This window comes from Apis florea, unplaced genomic scaffold (assembly GCF_048593485.1).
Source record: "Apis florea isolate Af1SG1 unplaced genomic scaffold, ASM4859348v1 contig_19_pilon, whole genome shotgun sequence".
Lineage (NCBI taxonomy): Eukaryota > Metazoa > Arthropoda > Insecta > Hymenoptera > Apidae > Apis > Apis florea.
The window spans coordinates 69,006-96,927 of record NW_028256515.1 but is presented as its reverse complement, the minus strand read 5'-3'; the positions used below and the strand labels follow the sequence as shown (position 1 = coordinate 96,927).

General features: G+C 31.2%; 1 protein-coding gene across 1 annotated transcript; it reads left to right on the top strand.

The window, feature by feature from the left end:
• Nucleotides 1-42: 42 nt before the first annotated feature.
• Nucleotides 43-26,409, top strand: LOC100869040 (Kinesin heavy chain 73). The gene is made up of 27 exons (XM_086915139.1): nucleotides 43-62; nucleotides 390-553; nucleotides 4,458-4,726; nucleotides 8,244-8,491; nucleotides 8,837-8,954; nucleotides 9,309-9,521; nucleotides 9,927-10,190; nucleotides 10,737-10,986; nucleotides 11,074-11,216; nucleotides 11,680-12,027; nucleotides 12,550-12,711; nucleotides 12,874-13,396; nucleotides 13,662-13,883; nucleotides 13,938-14,204; nucleotides 14,282-14,464; nucleotides 14,550-14,741; nucleotides 14,853-15,146; nucleotides 15,242-15,384; nucleotides 15,769-15,940; nucleotides 20,735-20,809; nucleotides 22,550-22,701; nucleotides 23,096-23,429; nucleotides 23,605-23,867; nucleotides 24,040-24,223; nucleotides 24,317-24,514; nucleotides 24,720-24,884; nucleotides 25,118-26,409. The coding sequence occupies exons 1-27, from the start codon at nucleotides 43-45 to the stop codon at nucleotides 25,204-25,206; spliced, it is 5,655 nt and encodes a 1,884-aa protein (XP_086771265.1). The 3' UTR covers nucleotides 25,207-26,409.
• The last annotated feature ends 1,513 nt before the right edge of the window (nucleotides 26,410-27,922 follow it).

Here is a 27,922-nt window from a genome sequence, read left to right as displayed (position 1 = left end):
AAATTTACGAATAAATATATATATATATAATAATATCTGAAAATGTATGAAAGTGAAACTCTGTATTCAATTCAATTTGATATTGAAATATCATAAAAATTTCAATACGATAAAAAATATAATCGAAAATATCGATCAAACGATGTCGCCATAAGGAATAAACAATTAATTTTAAATGTTATCTATCGATTAGAAGGGGAAAAGTCATGATTTTAATGAAATATTGAGATTTATGAGAAAAACATTATAGAAATTGAAATTATTACCGTGATAAATAAACAGTTTTGAATATTGCTGATCTAAAAAAATATTTTATTTTAATTGTTTCATATTCAACAGAGTTAAGATGAAACGTGATAACAAATATGATTTGTTTGATATTGTTACAGGAGCAAACCAAAAACGTTCGCGTTCGATCACTGTTTCTATTCCCTGGACCCGGCCGCGGAAAATTTCGCGAATCAAGATGTGGTGTTCGACGCCCTGGGCCGCGATATTTTGGACAATGCGTTCCAAGGCTACAACGCGTGCATTTTCGCCTACGGCCAGACCGGTAAGACGAGATCAAATCTAATATCGTATCATTAATATTAAAAATATAAAAAGAATCACAAGAAAATGATAGATAATAACGTCTTTTGAAATCATTTGAAGAGTCATAATGAGTCATCATCATTGTAATATAAGGATTATTTGACACGTTTTCACGAAGAAGAATTTTTCCACGAGATATATTCGAAATTTTATGTAAACAATGTACGTATAATATTATAGTTTATCAACGAATTTTCCAATTCTTCAACAAATAACGATTTGTTTAATTGCACTCTTTTCGCGAAAATTAAAAGTTAACATAACATCGAAGAGAAATTTTAAACGGCTGTGAAAACTGTTTAAAATGTATTAAACTTTTTATTACGATACGATGTTATCATGAAATTACTGAAACACCCTCCAATCCTTGTTTCAAGACTTCTTTCTTAAGATTTTATTATTCCACAAATATATGATGCATTTACTCCATCAATTTATTCAATGCTATATCTACTTTATTGCGAATGACATTTGCAATTTGTCGAAAATTATCGGAAAATTAAAATTAAATTTAAAACAGATAAATCTAACTCTTTACTTCGTAATCTTCTCTAATGGAGCATCTATCTAATCTAAATTTAATGGAAGGGATTTGAATGTTTGGGTAATGATTTACAGTTACAAATTTATTAATTCAAATTTAATATGTATGTTCAAAAATTATTTAATTTGTAAATATATTGTTTTAATTTGTTGTAATCTGTGTTCCACGAGATAAAGGCCATTATATTTATTGCATAAAATATCGAATGAAAAATGAAATATTTTTATATTATATAACTTATCTCGAATCTTGCTTAAAAGATAGAATAGCGAAACCTTATTTTATTACGTAATAAATAACTCGCAATCGTTTAAATATAAACATATTTTTGAAGAGCTAAAATACATATAATATTTTATTTTTAGAGATAAATTAAATAAAAAGTCCAATTAAAAAGGTATATTAAAAACATGTCGCAGTAAATATAAAATATTTAATATGCACGATAATACGATAAATTTTCAATATTTTTTTCACTGTTTGTCGTGATAGATCATAAGTCACTTCCATTCACTTCCATTTAGATTTTTATATTGAAATAAATAAGTGTTGAAAATTTTCCTTATAAAATTTAAATTGTTAAAATTATGAACAATTGCAAATAAAAGTAAGTATGACTTTCTTGAAGATTGCGAGTCATAGGTTGGAAATTTATCATATATTTATTAAATTTAATCCATATTCGTGTAACATTTCGACCTTGATTTCACGGTCTTCCATATAGCCACACCCAACGTAATTCGCAGCTGATTAAAGCTTCTTTCACGTGGAACATTTCCACCTACTTTGATCAGATTCTAATTTCATTAACATTGTATAACCGTTTCGGATTACAGACTTGTCGCTTCGATTTGTAGTTTTTAAATCCTTTATTCCGATAAGATACTCGTTGATCCGATTATTATTAAAGTTCATTTATATGTAATGTAATTTTAACATTCATATTGATCTCATATGTTCTTTTTTTATATATATTTTATATTGTTTTTCTTTAGAATTTTAATTAAATTCTTTATACAAATTTAAAAATTAAAAATATATTTAAATTAATTCACGATGATTACATGCACTGCTGAATTGAAAATTGAAAAAATTTAATTTTCTTTTAATTTCGTTATTGAAAGCATATTCCTATATTTATTACAAACATTTTAATAAATCTTAATTACGATTTTTTATTTAAGCAATAAATATTTATAAATCCTAATTGAAACGTTAAAAAAATTCTAATCGAAGAGAAAAAGGAATGAAACGAATATTAACGTTAAAGCTAATAGAAAATAAAATTTCATTTTAGATCCTCATTTCAGGCTGAATAATCAAATAATATGCTACCTTTAATATCATTTAAGCAGAGGAACGAAATAAATTTATTCGTTTCTCATCAACCGTAATATATCCTGACTTGTTCAATTTTTTCTTCCTCTTTCCCTTTTTTTTTTTTTTTTTTTTTATTTTCGAGAAATGAAAAGAGAGGCGCTTTTTACCCTATATTTGAATACGAATGAGAAGTGTACGGAGAATTAAAGCTAGCCGTTTTGGAACGAGAGTTAAGGGTTAAGGAAATAATAGGACCAATTAAAAAATGGAGGAAAATAATGACGGAAGCCAACGAATTTATGCAATGCCATGAATTCTGCTATTTGATAATCTTGGCTAATTGAAACCTAAAAACCTTAATAAAATACACAAAGGTTAAGGATTGATTGTAAATAACATTGCTAATTTAAAAAGAATATAAAAATTCTAATAGAAATTTTAAATACACATTATTAAAATATTATATAATACAATTTATATCCATTTATGCTAGCCATTTATATCAAAGTCATCCTTTTAATCACTAAATTCTCTAAAATAGAAAAAAGAAATAAATTAATTCTTTGTTAATAATCTAACGTTTCCGAATACTTTTAATTTACAACTGTACCTAAAAACACATTCTGAAATCTTTAAAAAGAAAACAAGCAATGAAAAGAAATAAAAAAAAAAGATAAGAAAAAAGATACCAAAAATAAGAGAAAAAACAAGATAAAAGATTCTAATCCCCAAATGAGTAACCATATCAAAGAATCCCCACATTCCAGATTTCGTGTATCCTGTCCCTTTATTCTTACTGATAAGGGTAGATCTTTCCCGAAACACAATCACCATCCGCTTTTGTGCGGGGAATAATGCAATTATAAAGGGATGAACACCGATAAAACGATGATGCACGGTTGATCTTAGACGAAAGACATTGACCTCTGGTATAGCGTTCGATCCCTTTTTTGTTTGAGCATTGGCAAGAATGAGAAAGAATAAGATTATGCACTTCTAAAGACTCTCTCGAGTCTTCTTGCACTTAGCTACTACTCGCTTATCGATCAATCGGATTTAAGATTTAACCTCTCTCCCCTTTTTAGTCATCCTCTCAAACGCTTAGAACGATATAACGATAAAATGTCTTATGAGAATTTGTAAAATAAGAATACAAAGTTAAACCTGTTAAGGCTTGTGGAAACAATGGTGTCGATTGGGCGTTAAGTTCGTTTGGAGGATGATTTTGTTCTTTTTTTTTTTTTTTTTTTTGCTATTGATTGTTGGGTTGTTGAAGGTTTCTTTGAAAGTGGCAAGACTCAATGAAATGAGATTACGTATGTTTTTAATATGGAATTTTAAATATATAGGAGTAAAAATCTTTTTAAAATTTTCGAAAATTGTATCCAAGATGATTGATTATCAAAGATTTGAAGAATGAATGTTTGAGACGAGTAATATTTTTGTTTTATTTTTTCGGAAATAATGATAAATTTTAAGAATTATGAAGATCCATTAGATGACAGTTTATTATGGAAGATGATTGATTATCTGAGAATTAGGGGTCTTCAAATATAATTAATCAAAGAAAAATATATATCCATCTTAATCTCATTTTATAAATTCAAAAATAAAAAAAAAGAAAATAACAACTCTTACATAATATTTACCCCATCTTTTCTCAATCTTGATAAGATCTACCCTCTACCTTCTTTTAATTGCATAATTTGCATAATTCGTCCCTCGACGAAAACATTTTCAGAATACGAACCATAAATTCTTTCAAAAAAACAGGGGACACTCTTATCTCACCAGGATATAATCATTTTACCACTAACAACTCTAACTTCAAGCGAATCCACTTAATCCAATTTAATAACCAATTTTAATAATTCTATCGTTGTAGCTTATTATAAGAATAAAACATTATTTTATTCTTATAAAGTTTCACAAAAGTGTCCCCCTTTTCTGAAATTATTCGTGTAAATATGTGTTGAAACATACGAATTTTTGAAAAAAGGGTCCGGGAAATCATACACGATGATGGGAAGCGGTGACAACAAGGGCATAATACCTCGGCTGTGCGACAACCTCTTCGACATGATCGCGAAGCAGCAGAGCTCGGAATTGACTTATAAGGTTGAAGTTTCGTACATGGAAATCTACAACGAGAAGGTGCATGATCTGCTGGATCCAAAGCCGAACAAACAGTCGCTCAAAGTCAGGGAACACAATGTTCTAGGCCCGTATGTGGATGGGCTTAGTCAGCTTGCTGTCACGTCGTTTCAGGTATGATCCTCCATCATTTATGTGAAGAATATATACTTAAGAGTACGGAGAATACATATTTTGTTAAGTTTCACATTTTCATGTTTCATCAATTTTCTTTTTAATTATTTTAATTTGTAAACTATTTTTGTAATATTTTCACACCTGTTTGAATTTTTATTTAATGAAAAATTTACTCGAAGTTTGTTTTGATCATAATTTTATCTCGGAATACTTTTTTGCAAAAGAAGGTGAAAATTATAGTATCAAATTCTGGAATTGAGCCATTTCCAGATATTGGTTTCCAGAATTCATTTGAGCTATTGAATCACCATATTGAATCGTGCGTTAGTTAGAATCGTTATATTATAGTATAAAGCTATTGAATCCTAGAATCATTAAACAGGATAGATCCTGGAATTATTATATGGATCATCGAGCTATTCAGATTCCCTTAGAATAGTTGAATCATTAAATTGCCAAATTGACGAATCTTTGAATTATAAATTATCTTTTCGTTCAATTAATAATTAATAATTGGATTATAAAATGTTATTCAATTATTACACGTTGAATTATTATTATCTATTTAAATTTTAGTTATTTAATTTTTAAATTATGAAAAATCATATAGAAATTTATTATTTTAAAAATTGTAGAAAATTGATAATTTAATTTATTATGTAATTATTCAGTTATATGATTATAATCTTTATATTTTCAACGATATATCTTATTTAATCACAATCAATTTGTGAAAATCCTTTTCAATTATCATTTATCAATGAACGGTGACTAACATACTTATCTAGTTTTCACGCAAAACAACAAATCAAATCGGTTTTATTTATCGGTTGTTTTGTCTAGCAGCTGGCACAACTCCAAAATGAAACTGTTATGATCAATATCTGTCATTGCAGTACTTCGTCAATTTAATTCCTCTAATAATGTATCATTTTCTGCAATTAAACTACAAAACTAGAAACTGTTTATGACTACAGGAATTAAATGACTAACAACTCTTTAATTTTCAGATATTTAGAAATTTATCACGTAATTTATTATTTTATTCCTTTTTATTTTCTTGTTTTCGTGTTTTTATAAATTTATACAATTTCACTAAAATATTTCTTCGTATTATTAACCATAAACTTTTATAAAATTTCTCTTTATTTAATTTTTGCTTTTATTTCTTTTTAATAATAATATCGATTTTCGAAAAGTTCGCAATATAAAATAGAATATATGACGACACGAAATCAGAAACTCGCTATAAGCTACAGTAATAATTTCATTATCGTATGTTTACATACTCCACACTTGAATTTAATCCAAATGTTTACTTGCTTTGTTCCATGGATGAAAACTACAAAAGCGCGATACTCGAATTGAGGTCTTTCTTAATTAGAAACCATACAGAAAGTTCGTGTATTATACTTTAATTATATTTTGTCTGGTATTCGTAATTTAATTGATACTCTTGATGCCAATTAAAAGAATCGCATTAACCTTTGATTCAAATCTTGCTTGAACTATAAGTGGCCATGACAGTTGTATTAGATTAGAATTGTTTTTTTTTTCGTACGAAAAATTAATATATATTATTATATAGATCTTCAATCTAATAATAATAATTATAAGGATTAATATAAAAAAAATTTTTTTTTTATTTAATTTAAATACATGTAATTAATTTATTGTACGTATCTCTATATAGAACTATAATCATAGATATCAACTTTACTGTGATTGAAAAATGAAATGAAACGAAAGTGTCAATAGCCTGTAATTTAAATAATAAAACACAAATAAAAATAATATGCAAAGATAATAAAAATAATGAAATGTTTAAAAAATCTATAATACTTAATTGACACATGATGTAAGTATTGCAATTAAAGTGTCGCTTGTATTACTTTGCATAATAAATATTGCTTTCAAGTTTTATTTTAAAATTATAAAACATCTATTTATTTAATTAAATAAAATTTTTTATTTATACTTCAATTAATTTTAACATTACCATTGATGATCTCGTAATATATCTGACAAGTATAAATGCAAATTACCACCGTGATATTCTACATGTTAAATTATATATATTATTTATTGAAATTTATTCTATTTATTCATTCAATTATGCAAATAGCCACTAATATGCGCCGATTAATAATACTTTGAAACTAGATTAAAGAAATTTTAAATCGGAGAGAAAAATTTAAATTTATCCTTCGTTTAATACAAATTGATTGTCTCCATTCTTCAAATTTCAAAAATTATTTTCTACAATTATAAAAATGTACCTATTTTCTACTCAATTACTAATAATGGAATTTAATTATTTTTCAAAAACTTGAATTTTATTAATTCTTGTTGACCAATAATATATATTTGTTTAATTGATTACATCATGTTAAAATTTATTCCAAATTTATCCTAAAAAAAAAAAAAATGTAATTCATTTCAACTAAATATTGAAATCTTTCCCTGATCTAACGAAAACATATTCGAATAACATGACAATTATCCCTTCGTTATCCAACTTGATCGAGTTGATTGAACTGTCACGATTAAGATCGATCGAATGACTTTTACTGATCGTTCAAGCAATGTTAAACGAATAAAGATATATGTATATATATATATATATATAAAATGATATATGATCCTTTAAGAAAGTAAAATCAGGTCGTTTTACATGTAACGAAGGTAGTGGTTACTTCTTTTATGCAACAAACACGTTTCGTGCATACCAGTAACGCGTGATAAGTTTCAATTTGCCTCATCGACTGTGAACTAGGATAGTATCATGTCACATTTTTCGGCTTCATTATTCTTTTAATACAATCTTTTTATCGTGAATATGGAATATTCACTTATTATCTATTGGATATATTAAGTAAGAAAATTAGATGAATTAATCGAATAAAGAAAGTTAAAAGTTTGTGAAATTTCGTAAAACAAAAATCAACTACAAAAACAATTTAAATCTACTTTTATCAGAATATCATAAATAATTCAAATTTTCTAACATTGTTAATTGAATGATAAACTTCCTTGATAAACTGTACAATTCTATAATCTAAAATTGAAAATCAAAAGAAACATTAAACAATATCATAATATTTCTTGTGAATTAAATTATAAAAGAATAAATATGTTTCATATATATTAAAAAAAAGAAGAGATTGGAATAAAATTCCAAATCCAATTATTTAATATAGAATCACAAAAGCTTAATACAATGACCGATAGTATAATACTCCCATTTTAAAAGCTAGCGAAAATCTTAGGAACCACTTACACAACATCTCCAACCTGTTACCATCATTAAACCGTACATTCTATCAGTTGAATTTCCCAACCCAATTACCCTAATTTCCCAACACTTCCACAATGAAATCCTCGAGTTCCAGGTAACTCGAGTCCAGAAATTACCTTTCACCGTCAGTTGAATCGAACCTGAATCTATCCAGGATTTTTTGTCAGGATTGGAGAGAAAATCGAGTGAGTTAAGCTCGTGCGAACGATTTTGCAGGACATCGACAATCTGATGGCGGAGGGTAACAAGTCGAGGACAGTTGCGGCGACAAATATGAACTCTGAGAGCTCGCGTTCGCACGCGGTGTTCTCCGTCATCCTGACGCAGACGTTGACAGATTCGAAGAGCGGCGTCAGCGGTGAAAAAGTGTCCAGGATGAGCCTGGTGGACTTGGCGGGGAGCGAAAGGGCTGTGAAAACTGGGGCGGTGGGCGATAGGCTTAAAGAAGGAAGCAATATAAACAAGTAAGTGAGAATAGTTTATTATTATATTGGAAGAGGAAATTTGAAGTCATTGAACTTTGATTGTGAATTGATCGAATGTCATTTTTCTATTTTTCTTTTTTAGCGAAGATAATAATATTTAGAATTAAGAATTGAATTAAATACGTGAAAAAATAATATTTAAAAATATTCGATCTAATTAAGAATATTTAAAATATATATTTGTAGATCAAATTAATCGAACATTTCTTCAGTTTTCTTTTTATGAGGAATATTTACGATAGTTTGAGTTGGATTGCATAAGCATACATAGAATGTAGAGAGAAACGATGGATTATGAAATATAAGAGAAATAAATATTTACAGATCCCTAACGACGTTGGGTCTAGTCATTTCGAAGCTGGCGGATCAGAATTCCGGAAGTAATAAAAATAAAGACAAATTCGTGCCGTATAGAGATTCCGTTTTAACGTGGTTGCTGAAGGTATTGTTCAATACTTACGATCTATCAAATAATGAATCTCTTAATTGTTAAGTAATAACAATAAAAAAGACATTAATATTATTCGTACAACTGTACAACTGAAGAGCATATTAACATGAAATTGCTGATAGAATCACTTAATATGAAAACATTTTTTTGATAATTACTATATATATATTAACATTACATATAATCGATAATATAAAAAGATTTACAGAATTATAAAATTGCATTATATTTTATTCATAAATAAAGAAATAAAACTTTTTCCATTATTTTTATATTTAAGAAAGATTTAATTAATTTTAAATGTAATTTCTTCGTTTACAACCACATTTCGTATTTTATCATTAGGATAATCTTGGTGGGAATAGTAAAACCGTAATGGTGGCCACTATATCTCCAGCTGCGGATAATTACGAGGAAACGCTTTCCACTCTGCGATACGCGGACAGAGCCAAGAGAATTGTTAATCATGCGGTGGTCAACGAGGATCCAAATGCAAGAATCATTCGAGAATTGAGGCAAGAAGTGGAAGCACTGAAAGAGATGCTGTTACATGCAACTGTAAATTGATTAAGACTTGTTAACGCTTGTATATTAATTTTATGTTAGACGAGCTGAACAAATACGAATCATTAGAGCCACTTGGAAAAATTATATTAGAAACTTTTATAAGTCTTTAATTATTTTAAATCTAAATACATAGATGATCATGTAGTGTCTAATTTAATTTAATATTTAAAAAACAAAATGATTGAAGAAACAGGATAATATTTTGAATGAATATTTAATTGATATCAGATAAAATTATGAGTTATTAAAGTAATTTTAATTTTTCATCCATTTTATATTTGAATATTTTAATTGTTATTGAAATAAATTTCTAACACGGATTAGAAATTTTATTTTTTAAAAAAAATTATTTCTCGACTTTATTAAATCTCTTCCAATCTTTTCTCTGTTATAAAGGGACAAGGATCGATAGTGGGCCAGCAACGTACAGATATAACGGAAAAACTGTCGGAATCGGAACGATTAATGAAAGAAATGTCACAAACATGGGAAGAGAAGCTAGTGAAAACGGAGAGGTTGCAACACGAGAGGCAGCAGGCTTTAGAGAAAATGGGAATCAGCGTTCAAGCCTCTGGTATCCAAGTGGAAAAGAACAAATATTACCTCGTTAATTTGAACGACGATCCAAGCTTGAATGAGCTGCTAGTTTATTATCTAAAGGTATCTAAAAATGCCTTAGAACACAAATGACAGATATTTTAATTTGAAAAAACTATGAATGAAATCAGACTTGCTTTCAAATTTTAGAACGCATTACTATATTTGCTTATAAGTTCTCATTTTTCTACTGAATCCTTTATATAATTCTTAGAATAACTATTAAAATATATTGTTAATAATTATTGTTAGTAATTATTGTGAATAACTATTGTTAATAATTATTCTATATATATATTTTTAATTATTAAATTTGAAAAGTAGAAATATACTAAAAAAAAAAAAAATGAATTAAATATAATTTTTGTAAAATATTCATCTACCATATTCCCATACTAGTTTCTTTCATTTTATTCTTTGTGCACATAAATAAGATGAATATTTTTTAATGAAAAAAAAATTAAATTTATTAATTAAATTATCAAATTTAATCGAATGAAAAACCCCTTTTCATCATTCCACTTTAAAGGATAACTTATTCCAAATGGAATAAAGTTATAAAAAGGCAAATAAATATTTCTGATTACATTTGTATTTGTTAAAAATTAGGAAAGGACTCTGGTTGGGGGACGTTCGGCCAAGACAGAGCAAGATATCCAATTGCACGGACTTGGTATCCTTCCTGAGCATTGTGTCATCACGATAGAGGAGACTGGCCTCTATATGACGCCATTAAACGGTGCTAGGTGTTTCGTGAACGGCACTCAGGTGGTTGAGAAAACACCGTTGTTGCACGGCGACAGGATCGTCTGGGGAAATCATCACTTCTTCCGGGTGAATTGTCCCAGAAGCGCAACAGGTAATGCTTATAATGGATATCGTTGATTGAATTCTTTGAGATCGATGAGTGATATTCGTGTGTGCATGTGACTATCTCTGCTCCCAGCGATCAACAGTGAACCTCAGACGCCGGCACAGAATATCGATTACACCTTTGCACGGGAAGAACTTATGCTTAACGAGCTGTCGAACGACCCTATACAAAGAGCCATCGCCAGACTCGAGAAGCAGCATGAGGAAGATAAACAGGTATGCTTGGGGACAAATGATGTTTGATGAGAATTTATAAAGATGTTGCTGGTGTTTAAGAGAAGAGAGATTGGTTCTATAAACTTTGATGAAGAGATATTGTTGATATTAAAGATAAAGAAATTGATTATTTTAAGAATTTACATCAATGTAAAGACCTGCAAGAAATGATTATAGAATTGAATATTATAAAATAATATTAAAATGCATTATTTGATTGATAAATGGTAACAATTTTATCATAAATATTATGTCTTATTTTCCAGAAATTTCTACATTTCTTACAAATCTTTATGCTCTTAATGATAACAAGATTGAATTCTTAAGAATTCTAACTGATAAGTTTTAACTGATAAGTTTCTTCTTATCACAAGTTACCAAAAATTCAGATACATATAAATCTTAGGCATCTTGTTTGTCAAGTTTTATCAAGTTAAACGTGAGGATTTCTTTCTATCTTTAGGTCGCATTGGAGAAACAGAGACAAGAATACGAACGTCAATTCCAGCAGCTTCGCAACATTTTGTCTCCATCGACACCTTATTCTCCTTACGTACCATACGACCCCCTAAGGGGCAGTCAAAGTGGTAAACTTCCTGCTTGCACACCAACTACGCAAATGCGGGTGGAGAAGTGGGCTCAAGAAAGGGACGAGATGTTCAAGAGAAGTTTAGGCCAATTGAAAGCCGACATTTTGAAGGCGAACGCTTTGGTACAGGAAGCTAACTTCTTGGCAGAAGAGATGGGGAAACAAACGAAGTTTAGTGTCACTCTACAAATTCCGCCCAACAATTTAAGTCCAAACAGAAAGGTAACACTTGTTGACATAAATAATAAGCTTACTTTAGATTAATTTATTTTAAATCATGTAAAAGATGTTCACGTATAAATGTATGTATTATCTTTCCCATTCTCTTATAAGACAGCAAATTTTATTTATAGACATTAATGTATCATATAACTGAATTAATATTGTTCTTTTATATATATATATATATATATATATATATATATATATATATATATATATATATATATATATTGAAGACAATACTTTAAAGAATCGAAAGAACGAACTGCTTTATAAATTTTACTTAATTTTACTTAATTTTTATTAATATTTTTATTAATTGATTTCATTTTGTATTTTGAATATATGTTATACATCTATTCTTGTTCTTTTAATTTGTGATTGATCTTGTTTGTGATGTTTGATTTTACAACTTCTCACATGCTTTTTTTATCTTATTGATTTTCCATTATTGTTTATGTTCGTTTTGTTTTATTTTATTCTGCTTTCACACTCTTCGACATGTAGAGTGTATTTTTTCAGCGGGGCGCATTCGTGAGCGAGCCTGCGATTCTGGTGAAAAGGACAAATATGGGTAGCCAAGTGTGGTCCATGGAGAAGTTAGAGAACAAATTAGTCGACATGCGGGATATGTACGAAGACAGAAAGGATCCCAACAACTGTCAACGATTGCCTGCCATTAAGGTAGGAATTCTAACGAATTCAAAAAATTCTTAAGCGACAAAGCCTCCCTCGGTTTCAAATTAACTTTTATAAAAAAAAAAAAAAAAAAAGGAAAAAACTAAAACTTTCAAATTTTTCCAACTGAACTTGAAAATTGATCAATTTGAAAAACTTTTTAAACAGGATGAAGTGCCCGGAAAAACTCAAGATCCTTTCTACGAATCCCAGGAGAATCACAACCTCATTGGAGTAGCGAATATTTTCTTAGAGGTTTTGTTTCACGACGTTCGATTAGATTATCACACGCCAATTATCAGCCAACAAGGAGAAGTCGCTGGACGACTGCAGGTCGAGATTAGTCGCATATCTGGTCACTTCCCTCAGGATCGTATCTGCGAGGCGGCGTCGGAATCGTCGGCCGACTCGACCTCGTCAGAGCCTGAGGATTATTCCGGCTCCAGTCACATCACGTGTCGCGTGACTATCAAGCAAGCAACGGGCTTACCGCTCTCCCTGAGCCATTTTGTATTTTGTCAGTACATGTTCTGCGGCTATCCGGATCCCATAGTGGTCCCAGCCGTGGACAACTCGGAACAATTGAATTCGAATTGTCAGATAGGGCAAAGAGACTCTCTGGTGTTCAAGTTCGATCACACGAATGATTTTACCGTGCCTATTACGGAGGAGTTTATCGAACACTGTGCAGGTGAGTTATCGCGAATATTTATTGCAATTAGACAGATTATATTTATCACGTGTGCGTGTGAGAGAGCTTCGAGTATCAAAGTATTTGAGACGAGGTAATTTAATATCAATTATCCAGTATGCTTTCTATTAATTAATTATTTCATAAAATTTATCTGATATAAGTCTTTTTTTGATTCTCGCTTCTCGAAAATTTAATTCATGGATCTGATGCTACGAATGGAAAAAGTTGAAGTGTAAATATTTTTTTTTGTTCTCATTCGCAGAAGGGGCCTTAAGCATAGAAGTTTGGGGACACCGAAGTGCCGGATTTTCCCGAAGCAAACCAGGTTGGGAAGTCGAGCAACAACTTGCCAAAGCTAGATCTCTGGCTGATCGATGGTCGGAATTAACGAGGAAGATCGAATTATGGGTTGAAATTCAAGAGTTGAACGAGCAAGGAGAATATTCGCCAGTGGACGTAGTTGTAAAGCAAGATACGTGGACAGGTATGCTTGTTCTTCTCTACGTTTAAATTTGATACAATTTATATTTGTTTGTAGGGGGTATTTATCAATTACGTCAGGGGCAACAACGACGAATACAAGTTCGTGTAAAACCAGTACAAAATTCAGGGACATTGCCCATTATTTGTCAATCGATATTGAATATAGCAGTTGGTAGCGTGTCTGTGAGGAATCGTCTTCAAATTCCATTGGACAGTTATCAGGATGAAGACTTGAGTATACTAAGGGAAAAATGGAGTGAAGCCTTGATGAGAAGGAGACAATACTTGGATCAACAGATACAAAAACTTATTAATAAACAGGGTATGATAGAAACTTGTGATACTAATTCAAATCCAATTGAATCATCAATTAAACAATGTATGATTTCTGTTATGCAGATAAAACTGAACAAGATATAGAACGAGAACAAAGTCTGGTAGATCAATGGGTCAGTTTAACGGAAGAAAGAAATGCAGTGTTAGTTCCTGCAGCAGGATCAGGAATCCCTGGTGCCCCTGCTGATTGGAATCCTCCTGCAGGCATGGAACCACACATTCCTGTTTTGTTTCTTGATCTCAACGGTGTGTACAATTTTATTTTATTCACACAACCAGTAATATATAATATTTCATGATTTCTGATTACTGTAATTCTACATATTTACAGCCGATGATCTCTCAACGCATCAGTCAGGGGAAGAAGTCTCCGTCACTGGAGTGAATTCTATATTACCCAAAGAACATGGCAATAAGTTTTACAATTTGCCTATAATTCGTCACATAGAGAAGGATGTGTGCGCCATCGCTGCTTGGGACTCTAGTATACACGATAACAAACATCTCAACAAAGTCACAGACGGTAAAGTTAAATTATTAATAGCGTGATAACAGTTAAAAATATTAAAAAAAAAAAAATCACTATATTCCAAACTATATTATAACAATAATATGACATTTTCTCGTATTTCAGCGAACGAACGGGTATTTTTAATTTTGAAGACAACGATACGACTCTCCCATCCAGCGCCAATGGATCTCGTGCTGCGCAAAAGATTGGCCTTGAACATCTACAAACGACAAAGTATCACAGACAGAATTTTCAAAAGGATCGTCCGTACCGATTGTTTGACCCAAACTGGAGTCACTTACGAGGTCGTGTCTAACATACCAAAGGCTAGCGAAGAGTTGGAGGACCGAGAGAGTTTGGCGCAGATAGCCGCAAGCGGCGAAGACAACAGCCTATGCGACGGTGAAACTTACATTGGTAAATTTAACAATCATTTCGCAGGATATTTATAAATTGAAGATCAACTTGGACAAAAGCATAATCGAAACTCACACTGTCTGATGTTTGCTTAGAAAAATATACACGCGGTGTTTCTGCGGTGGAAAGTATCTTAACTTTAGACCGGTTACGACAAAGTGTCGCGGTAAAAGAATTACTGCAAGCACAAGGTCAACCACTTATGCGCAAGACAGCAAGCGTACCCAACTTCTCGCAGGTACTACTGCCTCTACGCCGTCTCGGACGCACTGTATGCTTTTCGTTTAATTTGTTTTCTTCTTTTTTCATTTTTTATATCTTGGTATTTCGAATTCAAATATTTCTTTCGTTCATTTCGAATCAGTAGAATTTTAGAAATTTTATTTTGCATTTAACGTTCTTTGGATTTTTGCCAATTTCTTTTTAGCTTGTCTAGAATCATTTGATCTTGCACGAGATATCGTAAAGTAAATCTTCAAGAAAAGGATTAAAATTTACAAGATGGACAATTTGTACTGTTATATCTCGTATTCTAATAATTCTAGACAAACTATGATTACGTCATATAATATCTGTTTTAAGATATTATAGGCAAGTAACACGATACACCGGCTATTTACAGATCATGAGATCCGACACCTCGATGGACTCTCTAAACGTGACACGTTCTGAAAGCGTGACTGATCTCAACACCGAGTTGAATGGAATACTTCATTCGCGTCGTGCATCCACGGGTCACACCAGAAACGATGAGAACTTCGTTTCTGCACCAGTTTCTAAACCATTCGGAATCGGTAAGCAAATATTCGCATCACACCTACTACATTTTTCCAGTGAAACATTTTCAATAATAATAAAAAAAAAATCATAAACGTTCTATGATTTCTTAATTGCACATCCTATATAAAATAACAACTGGAATTAATATCAATGTGTACGATTATTACGTATCTTTGTTCTTTGAACGTATCGAATAAATAATTAAATTTTGAATAATATAATTTATGAAATCATAGAAGATGTACGCGTAAGAAAGAAAATAATAATAATTGATGAACTCGGTTGATAAGATAAATAATAATAAACTGAAGGATTCTTTTTCTTATTGTTCACACAAAATATATTCACTCATACAATTCATCTTCTCATTCATTAGTTCACCGTTCATTTTGTAGTAATCCATTTTATTATAATACGACTGATATCGCATATCACTTTTAATATCTTGATTAATCAACGATTGAATTAACACGTTACTATTGTTCATAATAACTGTTAACAATATCCAACGGTACTACCATAAGCACGCCAACAAAAAGGTAATTCCAAAATTTCTTGCAAGAGAGTTCTTTTGCTCCGCAAGCGTTTTTGCCATGATGTTGATGAAGGCGTAGCAAATTTAGCAAATCAAATCTTGTTTTGTTTCGTTATTACGCTGCTCTTTGATACAGAGCTTGCTACACTGAACGCAGAATTATTTATGCTAAATGGATTGCTACTTACATAAAATTTTATCGAATTTTATTTTTAACGTTTTTCCTTTCTTTCTTTTTCTTTTTCCTTTTTTTTTTCTTCTTCTTTTTTCTTCTTATTTTATCTTATTTTTTGATTGAAACTTACTTGGATTTATAATCTTATGCGAATTTCATCATTTAATGAATGCAACATCTTAGTTTGCTTAAATCACAATTGAATTATCGATAATATTTAAACGCTTTGATAAATTTTAATGGCACTGTGTTTTGAAGACCTTAGTCTTAGAATAAATATATATATATACATCGACTTACTTACGTTTTTTCGATCACTTCTGGTTGCCTTGATTTTTTCGCTTTCTTGAACTTATATTCGACGAAAAGTCTATTCATTCATTTATGAAATGTGGCTTATGCAGTGTTTTTTAATATTATATATACATATATATACATATATATATATATATCACCTTGCCATGATAGTCACTTTAAGATTTGCCCTAGTTTTTGACTGTTTTAAAATTCCACTGTTATGTCTTCCTTTGGTATTGGATATGTTGTTTCTCGATAATGGAAGATAATCATTACATCCGTTTCCTTTTTTGTTCTTTTTTATTATTGAAATTCATGTCATCCATCGTTAGCATTCCCTTCCATCGTGTCTTTTATTCAATTATTAGAATTATCAATCAAGAATCGCAATTCTTTTTTAAATTCTCTTTCAATATATTCGATATATTGATAATTATTGTAAAATTTTCCAATTATTTGTCAGTTCTTTTAACTCGATTCGAGATAAATCCAAAAATTTATTACCCTAGAAATTTCGAAGTAGCATCACAAAAAAATTTTATGATCCAAGATAGAAGCTTCAGATTGCTAGAATTTTTTCTAAAGCTTCCTGGCAACACGCGAAAGGATTAAAAATAAATAATTTGAAAAAAGAAAAAAAAAACGATAATTGCTTCAACTTCTTCAAACCAAAGAAAAAAACACCATGGAAGGAAATCGCTCATTCACTTAGAACAAACACCGTCAAACGTTTGATCACTCTCCTTAAAGATGTTTGGTAATACCGATCTCCCTCTTAGCAAATTACCACTACACACTTGGAACTTCGTATTTATTCTATTTACAGCTTCTATCATACTGTTATGTCACCACGCTATGTTCAACTTTTACGCACGATTCTTTCATTAACGCGATTTTTCTAGTTATATATGGAATCTCATTCGAAACATGATTCAACAAAGATCACGATTGAAAAGAGAGTTGAGCATGGTAAAAGAAAGAAAGAAAGAAGAAAAGAAAAACAATCCATTTTTTTTTCTCAGATCTGCCTAGCGTTTATTATTAGCAGCTACACTTAAGCTCCACCACTTTTGTCACAAGAATTTCTTTTTAAATGCCTTATGATATAATTAGCGAATTTTTTTTAGCAAAATTGAACGATCAATTAAACGAGTTATATTAATATACGCAACTTATCTCTCTGTTCCTCTGTTTATAACACTACGTCTACTACTTCTACAACTATTTCGGCCCACGCAAGGCTCCATTCTCAACTCAGGTAAAATGGAGTCTTGATTGATATTTGATTGATGCCCTAACAGGCAACGACGATTAGTATATACATATGTCTCGTGAGTGGTTGAGTCTGTCTGTTGTTTTAGTTTTCCAGTAAGCCTTAAATATGTACATATATATATATATATATATTTGTATATATTGTGTGTCGATGGTTATTCATTTTTGCGAACTGTAGCTATTTTCAGAACTGGAAGAGATTATCTTGATAGAAGAAGAATAGTGGAACGTTTGATTAATTTATTAGTTAACTTTAAATCTCATCTTCGTCGGTTTGAACTTCTTATTCGTGTCATCAATCCCTAATTCCTTTTCTTCTCACAAAATTTTTATGCTTATTCTTATTAATAAAATCTATCAAATGATTGAAACGTTTATTTCTAATTCAATATTGAAATATCCCTACAAATTTCAATTATTACTTATATAATCATGAATTTAATATTTTCAATTCAAGCGTCTTCAATCGAAGTAACTTGAATCTTGAACGAGGTTTAAAGATTTACAGTGATTTTCTAGCGTGGTTAATGATGGATCACAAAGCTTTATCTTTTTATTAAGCTTTTTATCCTCATATTCGAAAATTCAAAAAAAAAAAAAAAAAAAAAACGCTGCTTTATTATATTTCTTTTTATTTCGAACCAACACTTTAGGTTTTGAAAATAGTTAATGCCTATACCGTTTCTTTGCAATGAATTGCAATATGTTGTTTTAGCTTCATCGTTTTACTGTTGCATGCGAATGTGCCCTTTTACGTGCAAGCAGTTCGTTCTCTGTTCGTTCATTGTCTCTTCTCTGTCTCTGGCTCACACGTTCACACAATGATTTTTCTGCTCATGATCGACGCTTACAAGAAAATCACGTCAACACATTGCAAAAGCAAGATGAAAGAACGATCTTCTCTCTTCGCGGCTATCGCAGTTTCTATCAAAGATCACCACTGCGTAGAAATCATGTTCACTAGCACTGTATATCATGACTATACAATCGAAAGCATGAGTATTGAGATATAATTATTTTGCAAAACTTATTTCACTAGAATAGAAACGATTATCTATCTAGTTCTTTTTTATATATACATAATATATATATATAAATATTTATTTATATTTATTTTTTATTTTTTATTTTTTATTTTTTTTCATTTCGATTATTCGTTGAAAAATTATCAAGTTCGACGAATTCTCGAAAATTGGTAAAATTTACTTACCAATTCGTAAGACTGAATTTAAAGAGTGAAGCAACTTAAGCTTATTTAAATAATATATATTTTTTACCACGATTCAAATATATTTATAATTAGTTGAAGAGTATGAAGAGAATGAAAAAAAAAAAAAAATGTAAAAAGAGAAAGATGAATAAGATCGCTTGTGAAATTGTTCTACTTTTACTGTCTCTACCTGTGAATGTGCTATTAAGCGATATTTTAGAAAACTGACGTAGGGTAACTGTATCATATATGTGTAAATATATATAAATATTTATTGATTAATAATTTAGGATATATACGCCACTGAAAAACAATTTGGGATCATTTTATTTATACAAAAGAAATATTTACACGAATAAATCGAAATGTAAGTTAATCCATAAAGAGACTAAATTGTTTTTCACTTAGAGAAGAGGAAAGAAAAAAGCTTATGGCATTATGGGTAAAAAAGAAAATGGGAAAGTTTGAAATATATTTAAAGAAATAGGTTAAACTTGTGTGGAATATAATATTTGATAAATATATTTTGAAAGAAAAAATTAAGAATTTAAAAAATCCCATTTTCTTTCTCCACAGAAAGAATTAGTTTAAAGTCAAACAAAAGTTCAGAGCAATACAAACTAAACAATTTCAGAATAGTGTAGAGGGAAAAATTAAAAGTAATTTAGCGATGCATGAGATTATTGTTTCAGACATAGTGAAGCATGCTTTATAAAAGAATAGAGTCTATCTATAACGCTATCGACTGTACAGTAAAATGAAGATAATTTTATTAAGAACACTGTGACTATCACTATCATTATTTTGACTTTAAACTAATACATATATTGTTAATATACTTTATAACAAATCCACGATGCGAATTGTTTAAAAATAAGAAAAAAATATTTCTAAAGAATTATTCTAGTTTCAATTAACGTATATATATATTTATTTTTTTGCATTTTGGATTTGTTTTAAAATGGCGAGTTGAATCGTTTCATAGATGATATATATTGAAAAGAGGAAAAGTATATCTACGTAATGTCTCTATTTCTTACAATTCTCCTCCAAGTATTAAAATTACCTGTATGTACAACACGAATGGTCTCTGAATCTTCGAGTCTGACACAGAGACTTACATTCTGATCTGACTTGATTGATAATATTGAGTGTCTTCTAGCAGGCATGATCAATCACACGTGACAAGCCTGCAAAGAGAAAAAAAGAAAGGTTTTAAGAAGGCTCGCCATTAAGAGGAGAACAGAATGTAGTTTTTAGCGATGATCGAGGAGAACACGATTGCAGGTGTAATCAGTACGTCTATCTCCTTTCAGCGAGACCAACTTTCCTGAATCTGAACCTGAATCTCAACTCATTGACACGTCTGCAACAATCCACCTCTGCCAAGTGTAGGTGACACTCGCTGTTGACAACTCTTTCAAACTGATTTGCCACGAAAAGATACTCTACCTTTCGATTGATTGATACAACCTCAACAATTAATAATGTTCGGTCAATTTTATTTCATCATTGACGATGTATTTTCTCTAATTTTATAAAAATTTTATAAAAATATAAAAAAGAATTGTAAATTATATTTACAAATACAATTCTTCTTTATTGAATTTGAAAATTAATTTATAATACTCTTTCTCCAAATATTTTATATTAAACATCTTGTTGCTATTAATTATAGATATAGTAAAATTTTTGTATTTTCATATCGTACATTGCTAAAAAAAGAATTACTTGAAAAATTATCTCGATGGAGAAAGAATTAAGTTTTTCCAGAAATCTAATCGAATTCTGGCAAGTTTGAAAGAGTCTATTCGATCATTCTCTAGTAGTGATTAGTAGACTATTTGGTTTCCTTACACCTTATTTCGATTATTACGTAGCACAACGGTAATAGATATCGATAAAACCCATCCGTTTTTCGTTCGATATCTTTTTTCTCCGTAGTTAATGTCCTTATTGAAACTGCAGCCTTATCGTGCCGCAGTGCATAGTTTCCCATATGTGTTCGATGTTTTATTGCTTATTACGACTTACATTACGGTACCTTTTTTTCTACTTCTGTTTCACCTTTATTTCAGGCTGCCTTATATTCCACGTATTATGTGCTTGAATCTTTTGGATCTTTAGTATCTCATTCGAACATTTACTTCGATTAAAAAATTTTACCCATATATACTCATTGTGACACGTAGAAATACACAACAGGATAATAAATAATTTAATATATCAAAATCCATCGAACGAACAAAAATTATCCGATTAATTTATCAGACGGAAAAAACTTCCGAATCAATCAACTAGCTGAGAATCTCAATGAAAGAATTTGCCAATTTGTTGATCGAAAATAATCGATTGGGCTCTAAATTTGAAATTCATAATTATTTCATAGAATCGAATATACATCTTTCGTTACATGATAGATGATACATAGAGATCCCAAGATCTCAGCGCTATTATTTTCGAAATTCGAATTTTTGGAATATAAGCACAAAGATAATAATTTCGAATACTTGCCATAGTTTTAGCCGATCGCGTCGCCAATTATTCGAATCTATTCGAAGATTATCGTTCACTTTTGTGAATCCGAAACCAAATCCCGAACAATATGAAATTATGTACATTCACACATACTCAATTCTATCCAGTCTTTTCTTGCCATTTCGAGATCATCTTGCGCTTCTCTAAATAATTCGAACGGAGGGATCTTTGAACTTTATTCATTTAGAGGTTAATTAATGTAAATTAAAAATTTGACAAAGGAATCGTCCAATACGTGGAATATACGTACAATTACCCTTTTCGTTTTTTTAGGAACAGCATGGACACAATCCTTTTGTTCGATATTTTTGCAATCACCGATATATGTGTATCAGAACCGACCTGGCACCTTTTAGTGTGATCATAAACCCGATTAAATGGAATGTATGTTGTTACCCAAGAAAGAGAGAGAGAAAGAGAGAGAATAATCGTGATCGATCATGGATCTATCGATTCCCGATCCGTCGATTTTCATCATGGTGGCCAGATCGGCCCTGATATTCTTGCAATATTGTCACAATTTTTTCACGCGAGAGACTTTAAATCTTTCTTTAAAACGACATTTATTGATAATCTATAATGTTCGCTTTTAGCGTCTCCAAATATGGTGAGTGGCAAATTGGGTCTACGAATGACCACCCTGCACGAGGAAACGTCGAACGCTGGGAATCAAGTGACGACACCTGTTCATGACGAGGACGAAGAGAAGAGCGACGCTGATTACTCCGAATACGATTCGTATCAGGTAGTACACGTTCTTAAGACTCGAAAATATTTACATTTGATTTTATATAACGTTATTCGAATCGTATGTATATCTACGTGTACATGTACGATTATTACATTCATTTTTCATCATGAATATGAACAATTCCTACGAATTTTCAATGATTTCAATCTCATAAATGTTAAATAAAAAAAAAATTTTAATATATATCGTGCAATATATATTAATCTAACATGCTGTTGGATGAAAACTAAACACGAAAAAAAAAAAAAACATAAATGAAAATGCGTGATCAAACATATAAATTATCATACTTCTCGTCGATCAGAATCGAGAAATAAGAAAAGAAAAATTCTTAAGTTCTCGCGGTTCTCGTCATTGTCACAATCAAATCACACGCGATTACGTTCAGGCACCGGTGAAACCAGTAAAACCGCTAACTTCTTCACGCACACTGGATTCTCTCGTCGAACTTCAATCGACGAAGATCAACACGCCAAGCATGAGCAGCAGTGGTTACGGTTCCCAAGCTGTGTCCACGACCAATCTCACGTCCGAGGACTCGATCTCTGTCAAATCCATCAGCGTGGACGAGACGCCGGACCTGGAATATCGAAATTTGTTGGACAGCAAGAAACCGGAAAGGATGGACAGCTCGTTGGTGGAGGAAACACCGGAAGAATACATGGGTGAAGTGACTAACGCGTTGGACAACTTGAACGTGATGGAGAACACTTGTGGCGAGGGTTAGTTGAACAGCTCTTTACGCAAAAGCAAATATTTGAATATTTGTCGTCGCGTTAGGATAACTGAGGAGGATTTGTTGAAATCGTTAGATTTTTGTGCAGCTGTAAAATATTATAAAATGTTATAATTAATTCGTTACAAGGTTATTATGTTTCTCGTTTTTCTATCATGCAGTAGATCGTAGTAGAAAAAATTTGGAAGAAACAGGCGCTTATGCGGACGCGGACATCGACAGCCCAGTTTCTTCGACGAAGAGCGACAGTGATGCAAATACCAGTGCAACGCGTATAAACTCTATTCAAAAGAAAGGTATACCGAGCCAGGTTTTGAGCAATAGGAGAAAAAGCGACATGGAAATTAGCCAGGCGTCCAATTCTGGAGAAGACAGCCCTTTGGAGGGTAGTTCGGTTGTGCACACGAAACTACCACCAGGCAAGGTAGATGAAAGTTAAAATTAATTCCATTCAAAAGTCATATCACTTCTATGTCTCTCAATTAAACTTCAACTATTTATCCAAGATTATGGACATTGAATTGAATTTTTTTTAACTAACTAACATTTTTGTGTTAACATTTTTATTTATTATTAAATTGAACAATTAATCACAGGTCGTGCGACGAAGGAAAGCTTCTGCTAGCACAGGAAGGCCTACGAGTTCTCAACACAGGGCTTCATTCCCCATGGTCCGTCCACAACTTTCAGAGAGCAAAGCTGCAGCACGGCTTGAACAATCAATGCAACCCAACATGCCCTATGAAAACGGTGATAACAGCTCATCTGAACGAATCGATGGTAGATAGATCATTAAAAAAAAAAAAAAATCTATTTTGCAAATACATTTGTATTCTAAATAAATTTCTGATTTTTTCCTAAAAAATTTAATAGATGATGTGAGCGACAAAAGTTCAGCTTTCGGTTCGAGACACGACTTAAGCAGAGTCGAAACTCCACTCCCAGACTGGGTCGTAGTTGGTGAATCAGTGTTGGTTCGCCCATACAGCTATTCCGGTGTGATAGTGTATGTTGGCCCAACAGAATTTGCATCTGGGACATGGATAGGAATTGAACTTGATGCCCCGACCGGTAAGATTTATATTTTTAAACAGGAAGATTATTAATCTTCTCTACTAATATGGAATAATACTCTTTTTCTTTTACACAATTAATCTTCTGTCTTATTAAATTAGTAAAAAAAGTTTTCTCATAATTTTATCTAGAACGAAAATGTCTCAGTTGATTGTATGTTCATAAAAGAGTCGAGGATTATTAATCAATTTTGTCGTTACAGGTAAAAACGATGGTGCTGTGAATGGCCATAGGTACTTCACGTGTCGACCGAAATGCGGAATCTTCGTCAAAGTGGACAAATTAATTCAAGACAAGCGGGGCCGAGCACTTAGAAATTACACCAGTACCCCTCAACCTGCACCGATGCGCAGAAGTGTCAGCAGAGGTAATGATATTTTGCTTGATTAATGTTATCATTTACAAACTTGTCCATGATTTCGTAGCATTTCTCAAAATTTACATAATTTAATATCTCACGTGATAACCGTCAACTAAAGTGTGACAAATGATCAAGAGTTTTAATCTCAATTGTTGGGAATTGGCAATGACATTATAGGCAGCGATCAATTTGCAAATAATTTCATTTCAATCAAAAATTCTTTTCTCACTTTTTTCCAGGTGAGGGTTTGCATTCCTTGCACCGAAGTCGAAGCCGAGGGGAGGGCCTCTCAACGACAGGCACACGATCTTCACCACGGGGCAAGTAAACGGATCACACAACACCGCTTCACCATAACTTCGTTTTATTAATAAGCCACTAAATATCCTAATTGCTACATGCCTATGATATGTGTAGCAGCAGTGTTTCAGTCCCTTAGACATTTAGGGCAGCTATGGATTATAACTAATTACTTATAAATATTACTTGAAAGAAAAAAAAAAATTATTAGGTCATTAATGTGTATCACACAAAGCATGGGACATTCTCTCAATTTTTTTCGAACAGGACATGCTGTTCTCAAGCATAGTATCTACAATTAATTCGCATTTCAGTAGCGTAGCGAGAGCGAGAGAAAGAATGTGTGTGCATGAGAGAAAGAGCGAGAGGGAGACAGAGAGAAAGAGAGTTAAGCGCGAAAGAAGAGAGAGAGCAAGATAGAATGAGAGAGAGAATGAGAAAAAGCGTTGCGCGCAAGAATATCGATACGAATAAGGAGAATTATTTTCTTTCATCGTATCGAGAAAGTTAGCGGATGATATTCAATTCGAATATATATAATATATATATATATATACATTATCATATATAATTTGTAAGCATTCCACAAAACTTTTTATTTTAAACGACTGGGATGATGAGCCATTTACTTTTTACATAAGAGGAAGCATCCGTTTAGTTCGCGTAATTAATTGTACATTTTTTAACGCTATCGAAGAAAGAGGGAAATATTGGAGTCACTTATTTCGACCGTAATCTTCTACCAATTCGGTGGCAATTCGAATCGACCGCCTCTTAGACGATAAATATATTCTTCATATAACTTTTAAGCATCTAATTTGCGTTTAATTGAGAATAAAAAAGAAATATATATATATATTGAACAGAAATATCGGCACAGAGATATGTATGTCACATTACATCTTACGATCGGTTAAATAATAATAAAACAAAATAACAATTGGCAATTTTATAAAAAAATTGCTGATATAACATATACATAGAAATATACATACGGGGGGGGGGGGGGAAAGACACTCTCCAAAATTGCCAGGCGGTAATTTTGAATGTCGGAGAAGTAACGAATGGAAGGAATAAATAAATAAATAAATACAGGATGGATTATATAAAGAATAATTTAAAAAAGAAGAATTCTTTTCTCGAAACACGAATTTACCGCGTTGCGTAGATTATTTAAAGATTTTATATGTATACAATTGTTTCATATATATATTGTATTTTTTTAGCGCAATCTGTTAAGTTCCTTTTTATTGTAACATACAATTATTGTCCTCTGTCCAGCATTACGTTTGTTAACGCGAACATGACACGCGATTAATTTATATAAAAGCGCAAAATGTGTGGAAGAAAATCGTGCCGTGTTGCATCGATAGAAATTAATGGGAGGGAAAAAAAAAAAAAAGAAAAGAAAAGAAAAGAAAGGAAAGGAAAGGAAATTCACACTGACCCTCGTTTTTATTTTAAAATCAAATCAACGCGTCGGGCCAGCTGTGTGTTTTATTCGAGTGCAACACGATCACATTATTAGGATCGCAATATTAGGTTCGTAAGTTTTAGATAATAGAGGTCGAATATTAAAGAAAATGCAGAAAAAAATTATAATAATAATAATAATAATAATAATAATAATAATAATAATAATAATAATAATAATACGAGCTTGCTTCATTGTATTTTGAATTTGCGTATAGCCGTGTTGATTCGACGTTATTTCTTTCTTTCTCTGTTTTTCCCATCGTGGGAAAACAAGTTTCGCCACGATTTATCACGATTTCGATTCTGCACTTTTTCTCTTCTTGGGTTAAAATTTTTCACCGCGATATAATATTCTTAATAATATACATATATATATTTGATACGATTTCAAAACGTGATTTTTGCTCAGTACGACGATGACGATACTGATTTCTCGTTCGACGAAAAAAAAAAAATAAATAAATAAATAAATCTACGATATATTCGTTTAGATAAAAAAAAAAAAAAAAGAAGAGGAAGAGGAAGAAGAAGGTAAAAAAAAAAGGACTGTGCAAAAAAAAAAGGTAATAAATGACGATTAATAAAGGTGTCGTGTGTAAGAGAAAAATCAAATGGCGGTATCGCATATTTTTTTTAATTTACAAGATAGATTGTGCGAAGTGCAAAAATAAAAAATAAAAGGATGAGAAGAGAAGAGGAGAATATAGTAGTATAAAGGAGGGAAAAATGGTTAAAGATGCGAATCGAAGAAATGAACGTTGAATGAAAAGAAGCAATGAACGATTAAGATGATAACTGTGGAGGAATGAGAGAAAGGAAAATTCGCCCAAAATTGTGAACAACAGCAACCAAATAATCACAACAACATGAACAACAACTTCTGTCCAATTAGAACAATACTAAATGCTATATCAATAATGAACATATTACTGTATATGTAATATTTATTGAATATAAATAATAAAACTCGCCTACGACGCGACGTTTCCTGGACACAATGGTTAATTAATTAAGAGAGAGACTTGATTTCGTGTAGCGATTATAAGAGAGAGAGAGAGAGAGAGAGAAAATAATATTATAATAAATTACAAGTTAAAAAATTATAAAAGGAATAAAGGCGTATTTACACGAAAAGGAAACGCCGCGGACGAAGGTATCTCTGTCCATTTTTTGGTAATTCAAGATTATTAAAGATGAAAGAAAATTTAAGACTCACAAATGTCACAGTGATGCTACATGTCTGCCTGGTATAACGATTAACAAAATAA

Bases quoted from the DNA above. Each gene is read 5' to 3' on its own strand.
- LOC100869040 (XM_086915139.1), top strand. From the start codon at position 43: ATGTATGAAAGTGAAACTCT. The intron at 23,430-23,604 runs GTTAGTTGAACA...TCTATCATGCAG, and splicing joins GGAGAACACTTGTGGCGAGG to TAGATCGTAGTAGAAAAAAT. The intron at 24,224-24,316 runs GTAGATAGATCA...AAAATTTAATAG, and splicing joins CTCATCTGAACGAATCGATG to ATGATGTGAGCGACAAAAGT.